Below are 25,471 nucleotides of genomic sequence, written 5' to 3' on the forward strand. Positions count from 1 at the left end.
GATACGTTCGAATTCCCTTTCACTCCTTTCAAAGTATAGTGATTTAAAAAAGAGAGAGAGAGAGAGAAAGAGAGAGAGCTCTAACCATGTTCAAAATTCATTTCAAGTGGTTCATCAGTTTTCACATATTGGTCAATTTATGCAGTGGTGCCCACCCCCCCCTTATGTCTATGACGCACCCCCCCAATTGTCTATCCGTAGGTGTTCTTCCGTGAAAAAAATCTTCTTTTCGATTAATTTTACCCCCCTCATCAAACATATTTATATAGATTTTAACCCCCCAAATATTTCAATGACGCAGTTTGCGTCATAGCCCCCCCTTGTGGGCACCCCTGATTTATGAATACAAAATCAGAAACTAAATAGTATAGAAATTTTCTCCTTAGAAGCGAAATTTACGAAGGTCCTATTGGTCGCTTACTCTGAATGAGGAGTTCATATGGCGAGTTTCATATCCTTAATTTGAGGGAATTGTAAGATGATCCATTTTTTGGCATAAAGTTTGAAACTTTGTTTCGGTTAGGAATTGCATTTTAATCACAATAATATGAAAAGCCATTTCTCATGAAAAGACCGCCGACGATGTTCCTCTATGTTCGTGAGTTGTGTGTCAATTATTTATCGCGCAATACGATGCTTCGATGTTCCTGTTTACGTTGGTGTTTGTGTTGCGGCGGTCGGTATAGCAGAAAATGAGAGGGAGTGTGTTTTGTTAAAATATACTCTATTAATTTAATCGGATGTAAGTTAAAATATTTCTAGACAGAAGAGACAATGAGAGTCTGAAGTAACAATTTAGTTTTCAAGAGTTGAGGTTACAAACTACTTGAAATATGTATCACATAGCCTATACCTACTTAAGTTATTATTAGTTTTATTTTTGTAGTTCACTAATTCTGGCGCTGGTTAAGAATATTGAAACAGATTTTGAAGTTCTACATAATGGAATATATTTTTTGTAAATATTGGCAGATGGCAGCCCTACTGTCAGTCATTGCCATGAAAAGAATGTTACAAAATTGTTAGGGGCCGCCGTATATTGACAGTAAATTTGACCTTTGTGTTGGAAGGTAGATTCAAGATGTTAAGACGTAGATTAGGTAACTTATGTTTTATATTTCTGGACGTAATCTCCGGCATTTAACCCGCAAATTTATTTCACTTTGCAAACAGCATCATCTTAAAAAGAAAAAATGTGTAACAGCATTCCAATTTGAGTATTGCTACATGACTGCTAAATAGTTTGTTTACACAAATCGTTATGTAAAGTCTTAAAAGCATGTTCAGCTAGCGGCTTTCCACTGTTATGATTAAAATAGGGGATGGCATTTAGAATCTCCCCCAACTCATTTGGTTGCTCCAGAACCGAGTACCTTGTTTTTATCTAAATTGTGATAAAGATAGAAAACAACGAGCTCTGCTGGGCTTCTAACCCCCTTCGCTCGCTCAGCTATATTTTGTGAAGTAAGATACACTGGAGATCTTATATGTGCAAGATTGGGGGTGATATTAAAAGCTACCCAGACTAGGTTTATTCATACGTTTCTTTTTTTTTTTTTTTTTTCTTCATCACTCACAGGAAGTGCGGCAGTCAGATCGAGTGACAAGAAACGACTATCAAAAAGTTAGGACGCAAAAAGAAAGCGCTGGTGCGTTTTGTAGTCCCTGTCCTTAAAATTAGGGTTATGTTAAGCCCGCCGCAGTAGCTGAAAATTTTGCAAAATTTACTCAAAGGAGTTAGTGAGTAAAGTTGTTGAGTGTGGTAGAATAAAAATACAAGGTAGAAATTAGGGCGTTTAGGACCACACGAAAGTTAATAAATAAATAAATGGGAATATTTAGTTTCTCTTCCAAAATACTAGGTTATGACGGCTAACTTGGTAGTGATTATTGTTTGAAATGCAGTGTGGACATATAGCATAAAAACTAGTGCTTAAAACAAGCCAACTTGTGCAAGTTGACCACCAAAAATCAAGAATGCTATCTAACTGAGTTAGAGCAAGAGCGCAGCAGGGGGACCCGAGTATTCGTGGAGGGGTGCGTCCGTAGGAAGCAGGAGGCGGTGGGTATACGCATAAACGAGGATAGTGGAAAAACACTTTATATGTCATAAAACGCATGACATGTGTTGCACAGCTTTTAGGGGAGATACCAAATGCCATCCAAAAAAGTCCAAAATGTACTAAATTAAGTTAGATTCAATTAGGTTTGGTTGGATATTCCTCTTCTTTTCTGTAGTTTCAATTCGTTTCTACATTTATGATAAACTGTTCGCTTGTTTAGTAGATCATGCCTTTTACACAGTTTTAACAACTGACACTCCTTATTTTTGTATAACCCCATAAAACAAATACAATATGGCACAATTCTATCATTTACTCATCGTTTCCACACAGCCTTTCCCATAAATCATAACAAGTAGGAATCCCCTCTGCCAAATTGTTCCTTCCACCTCCACATATAGTGCCGCTTACAACATCAAAAACACAACTAACAGACAACAAGTATTTTCTTAACTTCAACTATTCCCGTCACCTGACTTTCACTCACTCTTCCTCACAAAATAAATTCTCCAATTCGTCTGGAAAATTTTCTAAAATTGGTCCGACGATAAAGCAGTTAACGCAAAATTAAAGTTTATTTATGAATATTGGTAATAGTGAAGACAGATCTGTTATGCTATGGCGGAAGATTACCCCATTGTGGAGGGAACAGGGTTGGCAAAAACCATGGTTTTTATTGAAAAAACAAAAAAAAAAAAACTTTTTTTTTTTTTGTTTAAATAATTTGCTCTATATATTCATATCATGTATGGACAGAAATAAGTTTGTTTCACCTTGGTGTTGTTATGGAACAACCGGGTTATGCTGGAAGGGTAGCATAAGCTTAAAGCGGAATCCAAACGGCTTCTCAACTTACATCCGAGAGAAATTGTACTCCATTTGAACTCGGAACCAGGTCTAATTGGCTACAAATGCTATACGTTCGCACTTACTCACGAAGGACTCTTGATAAAAATATGTTGTACTGATCTTTACATACTTGTTAATATAATTGTCAAGAGTAATTTCAGAAGGACAAAACAGTTGCAGAAGTGAAACCATTATACAGAATTACATATGGACAATTCCAAAGTACTACAGAGTACAGAAGAACTAATTTAGTCCAAGTTAGTTAACAACGACAGTTATTAGTCCAAGTTAAAGAAATACAACGACTTAATTTGCATATCAGTAAGAAAAATGAATAAAGATACGAATTATTTGAGTCCACTTTGGCTCAGACTCATTTATACATAAATAGATGCCAAAGATACTTCTCATTTCAATAAATGCCCCTCGTAGGGTTTTATGACCCCCCCCCCCCACACACACACACGCACACAAAAAAGTACGGCATTTCGATGTATTTTATCAATAGTAAATATTATTGAAACGAAACAATATTTAGATTTTTTCTTTGATTGCAATTACACAACAATAATAACAAACTTTAAAAAAAATCACAAAACAAACATTCATGAACTTATATATATTTAAAAAAAGTTGCTTTTGTAGTATAATCTTTTTTAGTAATGAATGGGGAATTTAGGTCTGAATATAATATGAATAATGTACGGGAGTGAAACGTGATAACCCACAAATGTGTGTTCATCAAGATTTTACAAACACTTACACTTTTACGAACATTTTTCGTTTTTTTATTTAAACTTTTTTTTTTTTTTTTTTAACCAGCTGGTTTAAACCACCTCGATTTAAACCAGCCAACCCTGGGAGGGAGTATATTGAGAAAATGGCGAATATCTGTGAAGGCTGTGATTTAACAGTGTTTAGTTTTGTGAACTTAAATACCACGAACGAGGAAAATCTGCTGAAATTGTGCAAAAGACACGGATTAATGAGTATAAGGGTGCGATGTTGAAAGTTGGCGAATTGGGTATTACACATGATTATAGCACTACGATAATGGAGAGTTGATTTCAGCGTCCTTTTCAGCAGCGAGGCTATATGAGATGGACCTACTCATTAACGTGGAATCCGAACCATACGAGCTTCCACCGGGAATCGAACCAGGCTACGATAATGGAGACTTGGAAATAATACGCCTTTAACAATTACAGTAGGTGGGTAACTGACACACCACCATAGTCATACGTCTTGCAAATAAAATAAGAAAAATAAACACACTGTTGAACAAGACTGCACTTATTTAATATAAAAACACATTTACACATTAAGCAGCATTTATCAGGCCTATTGTACATGTGGTACCACTTACATTGGTATGACAAAAAGAAATATTGGTACGAGGTTAAAAGAACATATAAGGAAATCTTGTGAGGATGAAGAGGCAATTTCATGTTTGTCAAAACACTTACAAACTACTAAACAATCAATATAAAAAGGGGAAATTTTACGTCTGGCAATCTCGAACACCGAAAGAAACGTGATCGATACGTATTACATAAGGACAAAAGTCCATTGTTAAATATTTGAAAAGGAAATTTGGAGAGGGTCTGGAATATCATTATCACAAATTATATTAATACAACTAAATATAATGATAAGAGTTGGTAAGTTTAGATACAAAAATATTTTCAAAATTACAAAAATTTGTTTACATATGAAGCAGTGTTGACCTGGCCACATTGTACAGTAAGTTGAAGCAGTCGTCGGTTGAGTGGATGAATGTTGTTACCTTTGAGAAACAAGGATTCTTATAACAAAAATGTAGGTTTTAGCAATAGATAGCGCACTAGTTTTAAAAATTTGCAAATATAAAATCTAATTATGAGTTTCAGTTAACATGCCCACTGGAACAGGTAGACAAAACTACAAGTATAGATAAATATACTGTGTAAGATCATTCTGTTATGCGACTATTGAGATACAAGAACAATGTAAAGACTCCACACAAGTCAAACCGTGACAAAGAATGCTCGGATGGTGCTTTCGAAATATTGGAAGGAACATTATTCAGGTTAATACTCTTTGCGCACGGAGTAAAGAGTATGAATAATGTTCCTTCCAGTTGAATTATATAACGTGTTTGGTTATTTGAGAGGGAAAGAAAAACGCAACGAAAGAAATACTATTGGGAATAATGGTTTCCTTATGCCTAAATACAAATTATCATTACTTGATATCCCTGTATATTTTTACTGTAGTCATTGCCTCCTTATACAGTATAATCAGACAGTTTGTTTATTTGCTGCAAATTATGTCACAAATGCATTAATCCTCTTCAGGTTAATGTTTGAAGACAAATTAAAATATAACGTACATTTCGTGAGCATATATATATTTCTCTCCGTTTTATTTATTTATTTATTTATTTTATTTTTCCTTCCTTCGGTTAGTGTATAATTTAGACAGTAATAATTACTCTAATTATCTTTATACTACATGCAGGCAATACATGGTTGACATATTGACAAGCGATTCGTCCACAAAGAGCAGAAGTGTTCAAGATTAATCACGATTTATGTACAGGGTGCACCCATAAAGAAACTGAACTTATTTTTTACAGGATGATTACTGATCTTGATTAACTTGAACCCACTTCAAGTTAGAAATTAATTGAATGCTCATTTGAATTTCGTTGGTTCACATGGGCGTAAAAGGGGTATTGATACCAGAATAAAGGGGAATTTTAAGGGCATTTGGAAGACATAGGGACACATAAGAAGACAATATTAAGATGAATCTCGCAGAAATAAGAATACAAAGTAGAAACTGCATCCAGTTGGCTAAGGACAGAAGTCAATGGAAGAGCTTCTGTGAATGCGGCATTGAACCTCCCGCTTTCATAGGCCATAGAGTTAATTATAAGAGGTGGCAAGGATCAAGATTATGCAACTTCCACCTTTTTTTAAACATAATATTAAGGAAGTCAAAATTCAAGAACTCAATATAAATGGAAGGTGTAAAAGTACTTTTGTGCTTCTGAAGAAAAAAAAAAAAAAAAAAAAAAAAAAAAAAAAAAAAAAAAAAAACGAGTAGTGGTTTAGATCCCACTTTAAGCGGTAGGTCTAGTCTCATATAGCCTTGTTGCTGGAAATAGACGTCAAATTCCACTTTGTCAGTCGATTAAAGCACTTTTAGTCAAGAGTTTTGCGAGTGAGATTTCATCCACAGAGAATGTAATATATACTCTTGAAAATTTACTAAAATATCCGTGTTCGTTCCAGTGACTGCAGTCTGATGTGATTTACTTTTCTTCTCATAGAACTATGTCTTCGATGTCGGGAACGGGTTTGGAGGAGTTAGGTGTACCAGGTCAGTCCTTTCTCCGTGAAGCTTTGACAAGTTGCACTGATCCATTGAAAGCTATAGAAGAATTTCAGGTATGCACTTTGTTAAAAGAAATATTTCTGGACTGTGTTTTTCATAATGTTGTCTTTATTGAAAATTAATTGACCTTCTTAATGACGGGAGTTGTAGATTTTAATAATTTATAAATTGAATACTGTGGGGTATATGTATTAGACAATTAAGAAATGGAACACACATGCATTGCAAGAGACTTTAAAAATCTCTTTTTTTTTTCTTTTGGACTTAACTAAATTGCTTTGTTAGAATTAGTGCATAGTATGACCTTTCAAGATGGATGTATTAACCTTTATGAATATACTAATGTTTCAGCGAGTTAGCCTAAGTTATTGTATCTTGATTTGCAGCTTGAAAATGGGATTCTTCTCCCGTCGTTACGTCCGATGCTTCCTCTGTTGGACTTACATGGAGTTAGACGACTGGATTTTCACACATCAATATTAGAGGTATGCTATCTGCCCGAAGAAAAAAAGATAACTAATTATTTACAAATATATATATATATATATATATATATATCGTAATATGTATTACAATATGTATAAAATATATTGTAGTTTTGACGACTGTGTGCGTACTCGGGAATAATCTCAGCTGTTTGTAGAACAGAAAAATAAATAAATAAACATTTACACCCTGTTTCAAAAAGAATATACGTATTACGAAGAATTATTTTGTCCAAACTATCGATCGCTGCGCCTCGGCTCGACTATTGGAGAAACGAATACATAGTCTAGTTTATATTAATAGCCGCTAGATGTCAGTTGTTTTCTGTTTTGCTTGGTAACCGTCATATGTTTAAAATGGCTACTCCGCAGCAAAAATCATTTTGTGTTCTCGCGTTTGCGAAGTGCAATTCCGTGATTACAGTGCAAAGACGTTTCAGGTTGAGGTATCAAATTGATCCTCCGAATGGGTGAAACATTCGCAGATGGTATCGACAGTTTGTAGATACAGGATGTGAGTCCTGACCGCCCTCGTGTTCCTGAAGAAAATGTTGCACGAATTCAATCTGCTTTCCAACGTAGTCCTTCAAAATCAACTCGTCGTGCCAGTCAGGATTTAAAGTGCCGACAACAACAATTTGACGTGTTTTGAGACGTCGGTTGGTTATGAAGCCGTACAAGTTACAGCTGTTACAAGCTCTGCGTCCTGATGACAAACGCAAACGTGTGGCATTTTGTAACGAGATTCTGCATGGTATTGATAATGATAACACTTTTGCACAACGCATTGTGTTCAGTGATGAAGCGACTTACCGTGTTAGTGGTCAGGTAAACAAACAAAATGTTCGAATTTGGGGCCTACAGAACCCACATGCAGGCATTGAACATGTACGAGATTCGCCGAAAGTCAATGTGTTTTGTGCGATATCCCGATCATCTGTTTACAGCCCATTCTTCTTTAATGGAAACACGGTTAACAGTCAGCAGTATCTCGCTATGTTACAAAACTGGTTGTTTATGAGGCTGCACGAACACAACTTCATTTTTCAACAAGACGGGACACCCCCTCACTGGAGTCGTCAAGTACGTGAATATCTGAATGAATAGCAGAATGGATTGGTTTTTGGTTTTTTTAAATAAACATCGTTGATTTAAATCAAATTCCGAAATAAATAAATAAATTCATTTAAAGTGAAAATAAGTAAAAACCCGTTTCTGTTCGTCATTACGATTATGGAAGATAAACATAATACAGTGAGACTCAGGTGTATGTACAACACAGTATGAAAACGAGTGTTTCATACAGGGAATGATAAGGGAAAATCCCGTTTAGAACAGGTAACGGAGCAATCCTGCTTTCTTCTCTTCGTAACATGAGGTTTGTAAATTGTTAACTATTCTACCGGGAAAATCTATTCGACATTTGAGACGAAAATTCTCTTGTGTGTGTGCGTCTGTTTGTTTGTACGCAGATAATAGGGGCGTATTTAGAGAGGTCCGATCCCATCTCCAAAACGTAAATTCTTTGTTTCTAGATTTTATAACTTTAGGCGAAATTTACGTATTTTATATGTATTTCATGCCGCAAGCTAGTGTATTAAAAAAATATGCCCCTGACAAATATCAGTAACTTTTATGAAAAAGAATATCATGTTGATAAACGTTGCTGTACTTTTTCCTTAATGCTTAAGAAACATTGTTTGGTATATAAATAGATTAACGATTGGGAGTTAATTCAAAATTCAACCTCACTTAAATGGCATAATTAACATTTAATACTAATTCCTAATGTTTTTTTCTTCAATTCGCGACTTGTATTATACGAGGAGAAAGATTTGATTTAAATAAAAAAAAATCAACAAAAATGATTAAAAAAAAAAAAAGAAAATATGATTTTTCCATCCTGCTTACTAGAAACAATTATTCTCGAGATTGACATATATTGGTTAGGTCAGACATAAATAAAATTAAGTACATTGCTGAGGTTGAATCTAATGGAACTAGTGGAACCTACGAAAAATATGTCATGCCTATCATATACTATAGTTATACAGTATACTTGCATTTAGACAATATTTACTATTCAAAGCATTGACCAACATATTCATAGACGCACATACATGCTGATAAAGAGGATAGTAAGATTCTTATTAGAAGTGTTTCTTTGTAAATATTATTTTTACTGTATATTACCCAATTTTATTCATTGTTAATTAAGTAAGAAAATTAGTGTTATAGTGATGTTTGGTTTTTTCTCTCTCCTTTAGGAACTTAGAGATCGTTTAGTACAACATATCAATGAGATAGGGCAAAAGGAAGGACGAGAACGGGATCGAAAGCTGAAAGAGTTGTTGTCTAAGAGCTTCCCTGTTGTGCGTGTCAAGGCACTTCGTCCTGTTGTAATGTGTATTTTAAGAAATACTCCTCATATTGAAGACAAATACCTGAAAGTTCTGGTAAGTAAAGTTTATTGTTGGCGTATATGCCTCGCACGCTGGAAGAACAAGGCGCTTGAAATAGTAAAATTTTATAACTGATTTATTTGCACGTGGTACTGCGACAATATGTATATACAGTAAAATATAAAAAAAAAATCAATGATTCGCAGGTTCAATAATCGTGTAGTTCTACCTATCTTTCATTCCATAATGGGAGTTGTCTTCTGGGTGAGGGAATAGATTTTTAACGGAAGTTACAAGATCAGAATGGGCAATATCTCGTGTGATGTATAGGTGGGAATTATCTCCAATTCCTGAACAGTACGGTGCAGTCATTGACCAACTGTCCTAAGCTTACCACTTCTATTACTAATATTAGGTCTGAGACAGAAACCAAAACAATTTCTCACAAGAATTTCATTAAAATAATTGCAGGAACTAACAAAACCCTTGTAAACTTGTATTGACTTCAAATAGCATGAAAACTTCATTAAAACACTGTAAAGCTTGCAAGATATTAAATAATACTCAAAATACATACTAAACTCATGGACTCAACTCACCAAACTTGATTTATACATTATCTGTAAAAACATAACTTCTTCTTTAGTACAATATGGTATGTTGACTGTACACAAAACATTTTCTGTCATATTGCAATTATTCAACCGTTAATTATCATTTTGAATGACCAATATGAATGTTACGCATTACCAGAAACTGTGTTGTGAAAGTTTACTTTCTTCAAATTATTGTTACAGAATTTAATGAAATTATCTAATATAACCTTTCCAAGCGGAATTAGTTTTTTCTTCCTTTCTTTTTGTTCTGTAGTCAAAGGAAATGCACATTTTTGTTTTTATTTATAGTTCATTTTTAAAAAGTTCTGTTTATTTGCTGCTGCCACATTCGTCAGTTAACTGAAAACTACGTGCTGATTACTTGATGTTTCGTGACGTGCTATCGTGAGCATAAGAATTGAAAATTATTGAAGAAATTTGCCGCCTAGTATCTTGAAACTAAAGTATATGAAGAAATTTAATGCTACGGCACCTCTGCTCTACTTACATCGTAGTAGAATGTGAAAAATTAAAATTAACAGAGGATATTGGAATTAACCTGTACATATATACCATAATTTCCTGGATAAGAATTAATCTACCTATCTATGTAAATAAAAATGAAAGTGACAATGTTTGTGACTTAATAACTCTTGAATCATCCGACCGATCTCAATCAAATTTTCAACATAGATGAGGTTCGGGCCTGGGATGGTTTCTATCATTTTACTTTCACGGTGCAATGATAGGGGAGGGTAGTGGGGAGATATATATATATATATATATATATACACGAATGATCGAAAATGGCCGATATTAGTGTTGACTCCATAGTTTTCGGGGTCGCTAAGATGAAGTGACACTTCCGATGCCGTTTAAATCCAAATTCAGCCCTGCAACTTGAGGGAGGGAACGGGAAGAAATATATAAAAATGATGGAAAATTAGTGTCGAATCCATAGTTTATGGGAAACAGATGAACAGTGACACTTCCGATGCCGTCTAAATCCAAATTCAGCCCCGCAACCTTAGGAGGGGGAGATATAAAAAATGACCGAAAATCACCGATATCAGAGAGCGCGTTTAGTAATAGTAAAAAGTGTCTGACTAACGGGACATATTAGTAATTTTTCTTATTTTAATCCAGCGAAGCGGATAATTGACGCTAGTTATCTCTAATATTTGAATTTGGGTGAATTCACCAAGATATTCGCTTGGTGTGGGGTTATAGTTCTAACACAGTGTCGTGAAAGAGAGTAAAAGTAGTACGAACTACGTTTCTGTACGGTAGCTTTTGGCAGTTTGTACTAGTTTGACGTTTTGAAGAATGATGGATGTGAATATCACAAAAATTGAAGCAAAATGTATAAATTGATTCTACTCATACCAACAGAGCGGATAATTAAACCTAACCATAAAGCCAAGTAAACCATAAAAAATGACAGACAAACTAATAGGGTTCTAAGGGTAATAAAATAACCATTCCGAACAAGTGTATAAGTAAATTCCGTGCGTGGTTGCTCGACTATCTCAGAAATAGGTAATATTTTTCCTGTGACAACTAGTATAGGATAGAAGTTTAAAAATCACAATTATTTTAAAGATCAAAAGACAGAGATACATGATATTCTTTCCCTTTCAAATAGAGCGTTGATCAATATCCTTTGCTAAAAAATAGGACTAACAATATTATAGTATTAGAATTAGATTTTTCAGATGTTTTTTTCTAATACTTACGTACTTCTACCTAATATGCATGCATATAATGCCATAGTCTATAAATGTTAGTCAAATAAAAATAGCTTGTTGGTACTTGAAATAATGCTTTAACGTTAAATTTGTTGTAATACACGACTAAATCTTTTGTATATTTAAATTGATTGTAGGTTCGTGACCGAGAACTGTACAACGACACGGACACGGAGGTCAAGAGACAGATATGGAAAGATAACCAGTCATTATTTGGAGATGAAGTCTCTCCTCTTCTTAGTCAGTATATAAAGGAGAAGGAGAATGTCCTTTTTGATCCACAGAATTTAACAAACTTATTTTTCTCACCATCACCGAAGGTAATACATTATTATTGTTTAAATAATAATAATAATACAGTTTGCTAAAAAATTAAACTTTCAGTCATGAATCAAAACAAGATTAGAGACCTTTGTAGTTCCTTTTTAAAACTTATTGCTATGCACTTTAGTTATTTATTTGTATCTTTCTTCACTACAGAACGTAACGTAATCGTTTAGAATGTAATTATGTCGCGTAAAACGCAAGAAGTTGCACTCAGTATACCATTAGCTATTTTGATAGTTTTTTCAAAGGTACACGTAAAAAGCCTTTCTATTAATCTATGGAAGTGTTGTTATAAATAGTTTGTATTATGGATTTTTTGAGCGGAAATGATTATTATCTAATGCATTTGATGTGTGGAAAGCTATGTACTTGTGAGATTTATTTACATTAGTTCCTACGACACAAAGTCAGAGTATTCACCATAAGAAGAAAACAATGGTTATATTGAAATGCCTAACATATATTTATATACAAAACTGTAGTAAAGATAACTTGATTTCTTCCGCTAGCTTCAGTGGATAACCCTTTTAAATTATAGGAGAATATATACGTATTCAAGAAGTGTAACAGCAGAAATTTGCCAACACCTATTTTTACAATAGGTGAAATTACATTGAATTTCAAAGATTAAAAATTTGCTAAGAATGTGTGCGGTAGTCTACGGAAGGTCTGGGTAGCGTAATGATTAATTCGTCGGTATGGCAAACCGGAGACTAGTGCTCGATCCTCAGTTTATTTTTATATTTTTGCTCTTTGAAGTTCAATATAAGAGAATATATCATAGTTACGACTGTATTATTCTTTTTCTTTCCGAAATATTTGCCTTAAAGCAAAGCGCGTAATTCTTTAAGACTAACATTAACTCCTTCGTGACTACATTATTACTATAGGTTGACTACATTATTACTATAGGCTTCTCTGCGGAAAATTCGGGTTCGATTCCCAGTGGAAGTTCATGTTCGGCTTCTGCGATAGTCTGTGAGTTCATGTCTTATATAAACGTGGAAAGGAAATCAAGAACAATTAACCAATATTTTTTACCAAAAGAAATCTCAACTATCATTGTGGTACCATTTTACTATATTTTTCTTAATATTTCGAGTGGTGATGTAACATCTGGACACTTCTCAGCGTCGTCTTTGTTCTTTACTTTTCTTCCTACTCCTTCTCCTCCCTATCTGATGAAGCCCTTACTGAAAGAGCTTATAGACATATTTGATTTTGTTTTCAATGGAAACCCCTAAAAAAAACATTGCAACTTACCTGTTTGATTCATCGTGAGACCACCGTTAGCGTGCAGAACAATCTTATCCTGATTCATCGTGAAATGGAGACAAATAAGTCATAAATAATTTTCAGAAAAATATTATTCCATCCCACACGCAGTTCAATACTTAGTTCCGTCAGCGAGCATGGAGAAGTCTGAGCTCCAGAACAGACCACAGGTGTTGAAGTGTAGGGCACAAAAGATGTTAGTTTATCCTCATGTTCATAAAACCACGCTGCAATAGCTTCAGCAGTGTAAATTGGCGGATGCATTGTTATTTTGCAAAATTACATCTTCGGCCGGAAACAATATGTGGACCAAAGGATGTACATGGTCACCTAAAATGTCCATATAATAATATTCACTGGCAGTAATTTTCTTGTCAACGTAATCACTGGACACAGAGAGTACTGGGTAGGGAAGAGAAAGTTTGGTCTTTTAGCATTTATCATACATAAATAGGGCCTGTTGTTGGAAATAAAGTGAAAGAGGGCTCTTCGGACTATATTATTTCCAATCATCGGGAACCCACTTTCCATGTTCTCTGCTTTTTTTTTTTTTTTTTTTTCGCGCTAAAACGTTGTTAATGGTGATTAATGGATAGGAAATTGTAACTTGACCATGGATATTTAGGTTATGCAACTTGCATCGGACTCTGAATGTCACAGTAAATTCTGTTTTAGGTATTCATTGATTTCCGTAGTCACTTTAGCCACATTCGCTCTAGGGTCCTTTGTGGCTATCTTCTTCAATGCTCGGCATTCCATGTCACAGACTTCTCTTCCATATTTTCCTTATCTTTGCTGATATTTTTTCTCAAAGATTTATATACATGTGGTTGGAGGAACATCAACTGTAGCATTATAACTACGATAGAGCGTTTCTGTTTTCTACTTCTTCTTCAAGGTATCTGTCTGTATTTATTATTTGTCAGACAACAAATATATTAAAATGATGCATTTTGATGCTTAATTGTTACGTTTTATAGGATTTAAGAAATTAAGATATTATAGAGAACGCATTACCGACATAGGGTGCGAGTTATTGTTTAAGGAATGAAATAGTGTTTATATAAAAGTACATATATTGAATAATTTTAATTATTACCTTGGATAACTTAAAAAAGGAACAATACAAATGGTATGTATAAAATTACAATAGAAAACTTGTGTAGTAAAGTGATAGGAGTTTGATTATTAAGGAGGTAGTTTTTGAGCTCCCTCGTGTGTTTATAAATCATGCCCTTTTCTTACACAGTGTTATGTCATATAATAATAAGCAAAAAAGTATACTTACAGTCCATAGTGTCCTCCCATACTCGTCTGCACTGCACGGGGCATCTTGAAGTTTTAGAAATGGCTGTAGTATTTAAACGATGCATTTCGAATATTTATTGACTGTTTAGATGACGAACGAATGATTGAATGATCGAATGATCCCAAATGATAAGGACTGTTTAGAATTGCCAGTTTTTATACTAGATTTCAAGTTATTTTGAAGTACATTAAAAGAAAAATATGTTTTTCTTTTTTGTCAAAATAGTTACTAAGAAAGTGTTTATGTAATGTTTTTATTATTTTGGAAATTCCTTTTACACACTCGTTTTTGACAACAAGGTCATGTGACTTGTTTTTTGTTTTAATTTTGTTTTTGGATTAGTTTTAAAGTTCCTTTACGGCAGAAACACAGAATTCACGTGAGTATAGCAATTTTTTAACTTTTTTTTATCACTTATGCCATTGGAACATAATAATATGTTTAAAAAATAAAATTCCAATACTACGTCACAAAAATGGCACTGTAGGTATATGTGCATTTTACTTTAAAACCTAGTGGATTGAATAATATGTGGTGGTTTCCGTAGGTGCGTCGCCAAGGAGAAGTTGTTCAGAAGCTAGCCCATATGATAGGAAACAGTGTGAAGCTTTATGATATGGCTCTACAGTTTTTACGGACGTTATTTCTTAAAACTAGAAATGTTCATTACTGTACCTTACGTGCTGAACTTCTTATGGCTCTCCATGACTTAGAAGTACAGGTAAGCTAATATATATAGAATGCATTGAAGATACACAATGACAAGTTTTTGGAGAGGGTAGAAACCATAGCCAAATAAATACGATATAAGACGTAGGTAATGCTGATCGAATTTATCAGTTGAATATTTATAATTAAAAAGAGCAGCGGCTTTGGTTCTCAGTTGCGAGTATCCTGAACAGAATGTTCACTGAAAACAGCATGAAGATTAGACACGAAGTGTGTGAAAATTTTCCAGATGTTGATAGCAATCATAATAAAATACTGTGTCACTTATAGTGTGTGTCTAATAAATTATTATATATATATATATATGATTTAACCTTCTCTTAACGCGAAGTTCGTTATCGTAACTAGTAAAGAGCTTAATTACTCAAATATCTTTGAACTTACACTCATGTCTTCTCTGTATAACCATCTACAGCTTGAATCCATATGGAATCTTTCTTCAGATTTTTGAAGAAATAAAAGGGCGACAGACAAAATAATAATAATAATAATAATAATAATAATAATAATAATAATAATAAAATAAAAAAATTAAAAGGAGAATCTTGCATGAAGCCGCTCCATATTTAGGTACTTTCAAAAGTTCGATGCATACGGAAATTTCGTCTCCTTGTGGACTTATTCGTCCATGCTATGTGATTTCAGAGTTACTGGACTACGAATTAATAGCGCGTCGTCATTCGGAGAGTACATATAGAATTATGGTTCAGTTGACTGTTGTTCATCTATGTCCAATTGTAATCTCGGTTCTTGATTTGATATCTTGAAAGTAACTCGATGATAATAAATAAATATTTCGATGATAATATAATTCGTTAATGTCGTACAAAGTGTATTTAGATTTTGTAATAAACTCGCATGTTCTTTTATTCTAGTTGGTATATATATATATATATATATTTATTTGTAGTTATATAACTTTTACAAACGAAAATTTTATTCATATACAATAATAGTATAAAGATGTTATTTGTAGAGCCATTTTTCTGTTACGTATTTAAACTTCCAAATACAACCTTCGAGGTCAGTGCACACTAGAATCATTAAAAATAAACAACGATAAGAAAAGAAGAAGGAAGCTGATTAAGCCTTTATTTAAAGGATACCATCCCAGACTGAATTGAGAAAAAAACAAAAAATGTAACCGGCTACCGGCTAACGTTAACTGTTAGTCTGCGTCCGAAGGATGAGACCAAGATTAAATTTGTACAGAAGTCAATTTGACTAGATCTGGACTGGAAGTCTGTAGTGTTCTTTGAGTATATGAGGCATTGGAGGTTATTAATTTCTAAGCTGGCAACTTTAAAAGTCACCTAGCAGGGCCATATCAGCATCATAAAAGCAGGAAGTCGAAGTCATTGTTTGAATTGACGTTTTTGAAAGTACTTACATGGGAAACGGATTATGTAAACTATTTTCCCAATTATGTTCCTTTCCCGTTAAAAATAAACTCCGTGTAAGTTCGAAACGTGGTTGGTTATATAAAGAATACATGAGTTATAGTGCAAGTATTTTCTGTAATTGATTGCGAAACACTTCTGATACGTAATATTGAAAATAATAATAAGCGCATTAAGTACTGGCATTTAATGTAATGCTAATTATTGGTTTCTAGAGTAATAAATTTTAGGTACACTCCTTCATCATAATGATTCAGTTTTTCTATTGTAATGCAACTTATAAGAGATTAATTTTGTAATTAAGATTTAATAGATAAAAGCATATGTTGATTGGAAGATAAAGATAAAATTAATAAGACACATTTTCTGATGTTACACAGTTTGTAACTTATGATGAATTTCAAACTGTGCTACTTTTAAGCATTCGTACCTCACTACATCGAGTGAATTCAATTTTTTCAATAATGCTGCTGAAGATCATTAACCATGACGTGACGAGAATAGGATGAGATTGTTTAGAAGGTTTAGGGAGAGAAAAGGCTGAATGAAGATTCTAAAAATGCACTATAAACATTGTAATTCAGATGAGTGGTGTTAGATATTCATTGTTTCAAGGTACTGTGCTTATTTTTATTATGTGAATTCTGGTTATCCAATAACAGCAATCATATTTTATCCAAAATTTCTTGTCAAACAGCTTATTTTATATTCCCAGTCTTTAAAATTTCTTGTACTTACAAGCAAGGGCGCCGATTTCTCTGTACATTTGGGGGGGGGGAGCATTCAGATGAAGAAAGCGTATATGAGGATTTTAAAACAAATTGCATTCAATTTATGCCAAATATTGTAATTTTACAAATAGAGTAAGGGAGCCCACATGAGCTTTGGGAGTGCCCGGGCCCCCTCGCCTTTCCCCCCCTCCCCCCGGGATCGGCGCCTTTGCTTGCAAGCTTTCGGCTTTCTCATGAAACTATTTTCGTAAATAAATTGAATCCGTTACTAATAAAGTAAATTAAAAAAATCAAGGAAATATAAAGCAATGAACTCATCGGAGAAGAGAAATAAAGGTACGCCTTGTCAATTGCTGCTTGTTACTCGTCAAGTAGTGCTGTGAAATAACGTGCTTAAATTATGCATTCTCTTGTTCAAGCAGAGAAGGTTGCCGATTCATATTGACGTTTTTCAATACCGTCTCTCATTCCGTATGTAAGAAACTTTTATTTGTCGTAACTTTCAGACGTTTTAGAATAATAATATTTTTTTTTTTTCAAAAATAAGTTTTCCTGTTTTATTCCTAGCTTCAAATAAAAGTCTTGAGTATATAATATGTTATGTTTCCTTTAGATGTTTTAGGAGACCTGAAGACAGATGTTCTGTTTTAGCATCATAAAGTTTTTTTTTTTTTTTTTTTTTTATATATATATATATGTACTTTTAAATTTTTCAGGCAGCTGCATTTTATCTCGTAGACTCCCGATTTTCATAACAACCGTGCAATAGCTCTTACATTGGGTAATATTTTTATTGGAGGGGGGGAGTGTGCAGGGGGTTAAACATTCCGTGGACAAGGCTCTAGGAGAGAGCCGAAAGCTTGGAAATGTAAGGAATTTTCAGAAATCAAAATTTTATGTGGGATGATAGTTAAAATTCCTGAGTGTGATAGCACATTCTGTTAATTTTCCCTAGTCAAGTTTAAATTTTGCATTTTTTTTTCTTTCTCTTAAAGATAATCGATTAAAGAATTTCCCTTCCTACTTATCTTTTGAAGAATGTAGAATCTTGAGTTATGGAAGATTATGATTTGTGGTCCTTAAATATTTAGAAAGACTTGATATAAATTGATAAGTTTCTGTCATACGCTTACTTCGTCGATTGCGTATGTAAGAGTTTTCCTGAAATATTTCGACTATTTATTCTGTACACTTTTTCACTAGGTTAAGTCGCCCATATGAATATCGAATCTCTGTATAAACACATTTTGCACTTTTGGTGCAAAAGTTAAATTAGTTGTTTGTATAGAACAGGGGTCGGCATGCGGGGAGCATAATGTTGCCAATCCGAACAACGCTGGCCTTCTCTGCCCGCTTGTGTGCAATAATCGGTATTGAGCTCAGCGTTGACAACAAACTGGCAGTAAAATGTGCCTGCCGCATAGAGTTCCAGTGTGTGTGGAAGTCGCTTAGAGTTCCAGTGCAGATGGCCGAGTACGCCCATGTGATTCTGTCATATCTCATCTGCCTAATCTTTGTGTAAGACAAACAACCAAGCAAACAATATTCCAATGTATTAATGTATGTGTACTATGGCTGATCAAGGAGAACGAGCAAAAAGAGAAATTTGGAGACCCGATCAGCCAATCCCTGGGAGACAAATATTTTGTAGCAGTTTGTGGTGATGGTATATCGTGTCTGTTGTGCAATGCATTCATCATACCGAAAAAATATAACATTGAAATACATTATAAATCTAAACACGCGGATAAATATAATGTACTGGATGACGAGGAACATTCAAAGATTTTGAAAGACATCAGGAAAAGTAAGAAGGTACGTTATATTAATATTCAAAATTTTTGTTATCAAAATAAGTAACAGTAAGATTAGTGAATACTATTAATATTTAATTTTATTAATATCATTATTAATAATATTAACACTGCTGTTATTTGATATTAATATTGAAACAAAGTTTTAGCTCAATTTTCCTCAGAAGTAACATATAAGCAGTGCCATAACTTACGTGAGGAGAGGCAGGATGCAATTTCCTCCCATTTAATTTTTCACCATTCGAGGAGTGCCTACTACCGAGTGAAGTAGCTCAAGTGGTAGAGCGTTGGCTTCACATTCGGGAGGTCGTGGGTCAACCATCCTGACGGGTTTTCCTCAGTCCTACCAGGCAAATGCCGGGATGGTACCTACTAAGCAGACCCTGGCCGGAACCTTCCCAAATCCTTTCCATTGTTGTTGTTGTTGTTGTTAGATACCCAGTATAAAATGGCCTCTGAGCTGTATCTGGTGATTTTTAAATAAATAAATAAATAAAACTTTCTTACTCCATATAATACGACACGAACATGAATGTATAAATGAAGCATGAAATACGTTTTGTCTCTTTCTTTCAGTAAAATATGTAATATTAGCGCCCCTCCCCCCTAGGAATAATATATGTTTCTTAAGGATTTAAGTTGTCAAATATTGTCCCATCAATGTAATTTGTGAAGCATGGAATGGGCTCATCCTGCTATTTCCTAAATAACTCAATATATGGTGCTGCTACTGCCCCATCATATTAACAAACTCAATATCCTAAGATAAAGCCTAACTGTAATCTGAAACCCCTAGAAGTAATAAAATTGCTTATTAAAGTTCTAGATTCTGTAGGTCCCAAATTACTTAATTTTCCAGGAGGGATACTTTTATGCTATTCTAGGGGGACACAAACAGTAATGCTTGCTACGGCCTCACGAAAACTTCCAAGTTACAGCGTTATATATGAAGCTTTCCGTGTAGTAAGGACGAAATCAATATCGGGTCTTTTTCTTTATTTTCAAGCAATAATAAAAGATAAAATTTAAAACTTTTAAGGTTTTATAAAATTCCCCAGGGGAGATTTTCCAATTTCCTTATTACCTCCAAAAATAAGGACAGTCAACTGAGGAGTGAAAATAAAAATTGCGATTTTTCTTAAAAGCGGCTCTTAGGAATTTCATACATCAATATCTCATTGACAAAACAATACTGTGGTACAAGTAATTTCTCCTGGAAACATATACGTATAGGGTTGCATTTTTTCTGGACGATTTTCTTAAACGCACATCGTTCGATTTTCTGTATATTCCGTAAATAATTGATATATTAATAGCTTCAGAATACGGTGTAACTCACTTGTTCTAGAAGAAAATATACAAGGGATAGTTTATTCGTGAGAATGATTAGTTTTTGGACAGTTTCGCAAAAAGGATTCAGACGATTTTGCTCAGATTTATTAATAACTTTCAATATCAGATAGGTCGTTTCTCTATGAGATAGTCCACAAGGGGTAGTTTACTTTCAGAGTTTTTTTTTTTTTTCATTCGTTCGTTTCTTATATTCAAAGAAAACAAACAGTGATGTTTGCAACAGTCGCGGTTATCTTTCCCCCCTCCTCCCTCGTTCTCTCTCCGCAATGTACTTGCACATGCACTACCAAGTTTACAACATGATAATCAACACCAAACAGATATATATATATATATATATATATATATATATATATATATATATATATATATATATATATATATATATATATATATATATATATATATATATATATATATATACATGCTAATGAAATGGAATGAGACAAAGGTTAAAAAGGAAAGAACGAAATATAATTTCTGGAGTGAATATCTCCATAACTATTACATAAAATGTGATCATGTAAAACAGTTTGATTTTGTGAATAATTTATAGACATTCTTTCTGACTTTATGTAATAATGATCTTACTATTAAAAGTTATCGCCAATCTACTAACATTTTCTCGTAGCTATTATTTTAAAATCAATTTTAAGTCTTGCTCTTACCATTAAATAATGTTACCAAGTAATAACGCTTTTCTTGATTCAGCAAGCAAAAATATGATTGTTTCGTCAATAACGGTAACTCTTCACTTTTAGAACAGTTGAAAGTAGTACTATCATACTAGGATAAGCAACGCTGAATTGAAAATGAAAATACATGTTAGAAGGGTAGCAGTGTTGTTTTCCTGGACCGTGCACTGGGCGCCCGAATGCAGAAAACGTGATTTGCCGACCCTAGGTGTAGAAGAAACCTTTACGACAGTTTCTTTATGAAAGAAATGAAGGTTTAAGAATTTTTCTTCGATGACAACATAAGAATGTTTACAGTATTTCATCGGCCACAACATACTAACGTTAAATGTCAAATAATTTTAGTTTTTGTGTATTATAATAGTTAGATACTCAGTTATTTCGTATACCAATTATAATTTTATTTTTGTACAGAAATTTAAAGTTAAGTGTATATAAGATGCAACAAGAAAAGAAACGTCTAAGTGGTTCTCATTATTAGTATACATTAGTGTACAGGAAAAGTGTCAGATATTTAGTTCTTTCATAATGAAACGCCGTTAAAATTTTTTGTATGTAAACAGCTAGTTTATCAAGACGTCTTATTTCAATTTTAGAATCCTTGCCCAAAACTGCAAAATGTATTTAAAAAGTGATTCGATCTTCATGTGAGTGACTTATCATTGTGAACAAGGCCACAGAATAAGTGATGGAATTAGTTCAGGAAAACTTTCTCAGACGCACTCAACGAAATAAATGTTTCACTTACAAGATCGTTTGTTGTAGAATGTGGATAACAGCGTTGAATAACTACAATGTATACAATATAAACAAACGAGCATAATAGTTGGAAACTCCGAATATTCAACCATCAATTTCACAAAGCAGCGTTCATCTTAATTACAGCTACTTTAAAATATTCAATAGCCCAGAGATTTTCAAAGTTTTTGCAGTTGAGGCTCCCCTCAACCACCAAAATCTGAACGCACCTCCCCTGTCAAAAATGAAATGTGTCACAACATAAATACATGTATTCCTAAAAGAAAGACTATCACTATGATAAACTATGTTTCATTTATTAATCAATAATGAAAACATCTCATTAATACAGTTGATCTACATTGTACACACTGACCCACCTTTTAATGTTCTTAGCCGGCGTTAATAGTTATAAGTCAGATATTTATGTGAAAATTGAAAAATACGAGCAGGGAGGGAATTTAAATAATAAAAACCGGCACATTTAAATATTCAGCAAAGTCAATGGGATAGTCCACTATGTATTATTAAAGAAGAAGGGTGCAGACTTTAGTATGCGTGTTGCTTTATAAATATGTTCTTTTGTAGGATCTTTTTTGAAAAGTCCTCGCGCCTCCCTTGACAATCTTCAGCTCCTCTCCAGAGAGGCGCGCCGCACAGTTTGAAAACCCCTGCAATAGCCATTTCTTCCGCAAAACTATCTAAGCTCACCCTTTCTTCGTGATTTTTAATCAAAATATTAAAGAAATTACATTTAATCACAGAGGATATAGTGAGGTAGACGTTTTGTTTCTTGGCATCCACAATGCGTATGAGGAAGTCATAGACACGTTACATTGTTTGAAACGTATTCTTCATAGTAAAAGTGTGTACAAGTATAATGTTTGTTTTTGTCCCCAGGATATCATATCAGTTGATCCGTGCCATAAATTCACATGGTGTTTGGATGCATGCATCAGAGAAAAAAATGTTGACATAAAGAGATCTAGAGAGCTGCAGGTAAGACATACCTTTTATGTGAAAAACAAGTAGTAACTCTTATATTTACTGATTGGAGGTATAGGATACATATTTACAAGGAACGTAAACCTAGGTTTGCAGTACAAAACTTTGAGGTACAAAGATAGATTTACGTTTCTTAGTAACTATTATAATTACATATTAAGTTAAAAAATTACCTGGATTGCAGATTTATCCTTACAATTAATGAATGAGATTTGATAGAAGTCAAATCAATGCTTGACACTGATGTCAATATGAAATTAAAATAAATAACAAAATAAAGAGTGGTAACAATGCAGATACTGAGCAAGTTATGATCAACAAACGATTTTCTTATGCATATTTACAATGATTTAGAGGTTTATAGTACTTTTAATAAAAATACTAATTGAAATGAAATGAAAGAACAGTATTTTCTTTGCGAATTCCAGTGGAATGTGGAATGTAGCAGAAAAGAATGTACATTGTGAATTGAAAATTATTTAACGCTATGTCCTAAAAACTATGAAAAGAATAGAAAGAAAACATAGAAGTAGGTAATATAGTAGACTTGAGTAAACTTCCTTTATTACTTATTTTACATTTTTAGGAAGGTCCATATGAATAGGTTATTGTCACATATCATCTAGATAACAGTTTTGTTCATAACTATTTGTTCTTTATCAGTAAAGACACAGAAAGAAATTCAGAAGGATAAGTAGTACATTATGAAATAAAAATATGAATTTCTGCTTACTCCTTAAAGTTTTAATTAATAACTGGGAACATGTTCTCCAATGCTATACTGAAATCTATTAAGTACGTTGTATTGGTAGAAATTATTTATCTACAGCTCCGAGTTCTCTGTAAAATTTGCTGTTGAACTTTTTTTTTATTTTTTTTAATTGCATTTGGTTCAGATAACCAAGTGCAGTTCATAGAGTATTTAAAGAAACAAAAGGCATTTATTTAAAGATATAATTTGACGCATATTTGTATAATTTGAAAAATGTAAATACTTACTGCATCTAAATTGTACTGTCATCGTTTACATGTGAGTTAACCTGAGTTATTGATGAAGGCGACAGTGTTTGCAGAAACAGTGTAGTACAATTACAGCACAATTTAGACTCAGTAAATAATTACTTTTTACAAATGAGACAAATATGCTCGAATATCTGTTATGGAGTACATGAATTATTTATATACATCCAGAAATTAAAAAAAAAATTGAATTAGGAAAATATTTAACCTTTTATTTTTCAAGGGTTTCCTTGATAGCATTAAAAGAGGCCAGGAGCAAGTACTTGGTGATCTCTCTATGATCCTTTGTGATCCATACGCAATTAACTTTCTAGCCACATCTGCCATGAGGATACTTCAGCATCTAATCAACGGTGAAGGAATGCCTAGGGTAAGAATTTACTTATTTTCCAGATTTTGAAATGGAAATACTGAGATAGTTAATACGAGGCTTGTCAGGGAAGTACAGATATAAACGAAAAATAAGATATACAAGAAATTACTGGACGCAAAGGAAGTTACTGGATACACTGGTAAAGAGGTGTTTCTTCACGTAAGTGCCGAACTCCCTCGTGGCTATAACCAGTTAGCTTTACGTGCCTTTGATATAGGAGACTCGGGTTCGATTCCCAGCTTGAGCTCTTGTGGTTCGGATCTTATGTTAAGCTGCAGGTCCACGTAGCCTCGCTGCTGAAAGGAACGCTACTCAACAACTTCACATAAGTGTCACCGTTGTTCAAACGTGGAACAAGATTTTGTATCGCAAAATCGTAAAAATTTGTCGCCGGTATCTGTAACCATGGTGTGTCTTCCTCTCTGACCTCATTGATGTTTCTTTAGGCACAGGAACAAATGATAATCCCTGGTTGCGAGATTGGAGTTGTATGGTCGGTATTTAAGGACGTCCCATTGAAAATATGCGAACCCGATCGCGCTATGTATTTCACACATGATGGGATTAAGTATTGCCACTGCCATTTCCAATGCGCGCTCCTCGCACAAGACTCAGCGATGCACTGACAAATAATTTCCAATCGTCGTCATACGGATCAAAGTTACTGCCTGTGTTGTCAACTTCGGTACACATTTTTTTTTTTCCTAATGTAAAAATGTGTTTGTATCTTTACTTTTCAGACAAGCTTCGTATTAGGAGTCAGCATTACACTGGACGAAGCTGTAACCAGAAGGAGTCTGATTTTAACATTAGTTTAAAATATTCTCCATTTATAACAATAAAACAGAATATATTCTACAAAGTGCGACATTAGCGACATACTATTGAACATTTCTGTCATGATGACATTGACGTTCATTGTTTCTCTGAAGTTTGTAAGACATCTTATAATCCATAAGAATGTACTGTTTAGAAGATTTCCGATATTTTGAGAAAGCCATCAGCACTAAATAATTATGTGAATATCTGATATAGGACATTGAATAAAGCGGAAAAAAAAGTAAATTTTCGAATATCAATAAGGGTGATGTACGTGATAGAATAACATTAAATTTCATTATCTCAAGTTAATTTGGATTCTCCAGAAGAATCCAAAGTTATAAAATTAAAAATTATGA

At 33.7% G+C, this 25,471-nt stretch overlaps 1 protein-coding gene across 2 annotated transcripts in view; it reads left to right on the forward strand.

Moving 5' to 3' along the window:
- The first annotated feature begins 411 nt into the window (after positions 1-411).
- Positions 412-25,471, forward strand: part of NELF-B (negative elongation factor B) — a 41,874-nt gene continuing 16,814 nt past the window's right edge. The window contains exons 1-8 of one of the 2 annotated variants that reach the window (XM_081771478.1): positions 412-473; positions 6,229-6,346; positions 6,680-6,778; positions 9,046-9,234; positions 11,662-11,844; positions 14,983-15,156; positions 22,796-22,894; positions 24,144-24,290. In XM_081771478.1, coding sequence (XP_081627604.1) covers positions 427-473; positions 6,229-6,346; positions 6,680-6,778; positions 9,046-9,234; positions 11,662-11,844; positions 14,983-15,156; positions 22,796-22,894; positions 24,144-24,290 — 1,056 coding nt within the window. In that variant the 5' untranslated portion in view covers positions 412-426. Of the gene's footprint in view, positions 474-592; positions 743-6,228; positions 6,347-6,679; positions 6,779-9,045; positions 9,235-11,661; positions 11,845-14,982; positions 15,157-22,795; positions 22,895-24,143; positions 24,291-25,471 lie in introns of those variants that run through there. The other variant, XM_081771479.1, reaches the window with a different exon arrangement.

This window comes from Thermobia domestica, chromosome 9, assembly GCF_964235325.1.
Source record: "Thermobia domestica chromosome 9, izTheDome1.hap1.1, whole genome shotgun sequence".
Lineage (NCBI taxonomy): Eukaryota > Metazoa > Arthropoda > Insecta > Zygentoma > Lepismatidae > Thermobia > Thermobia domestica.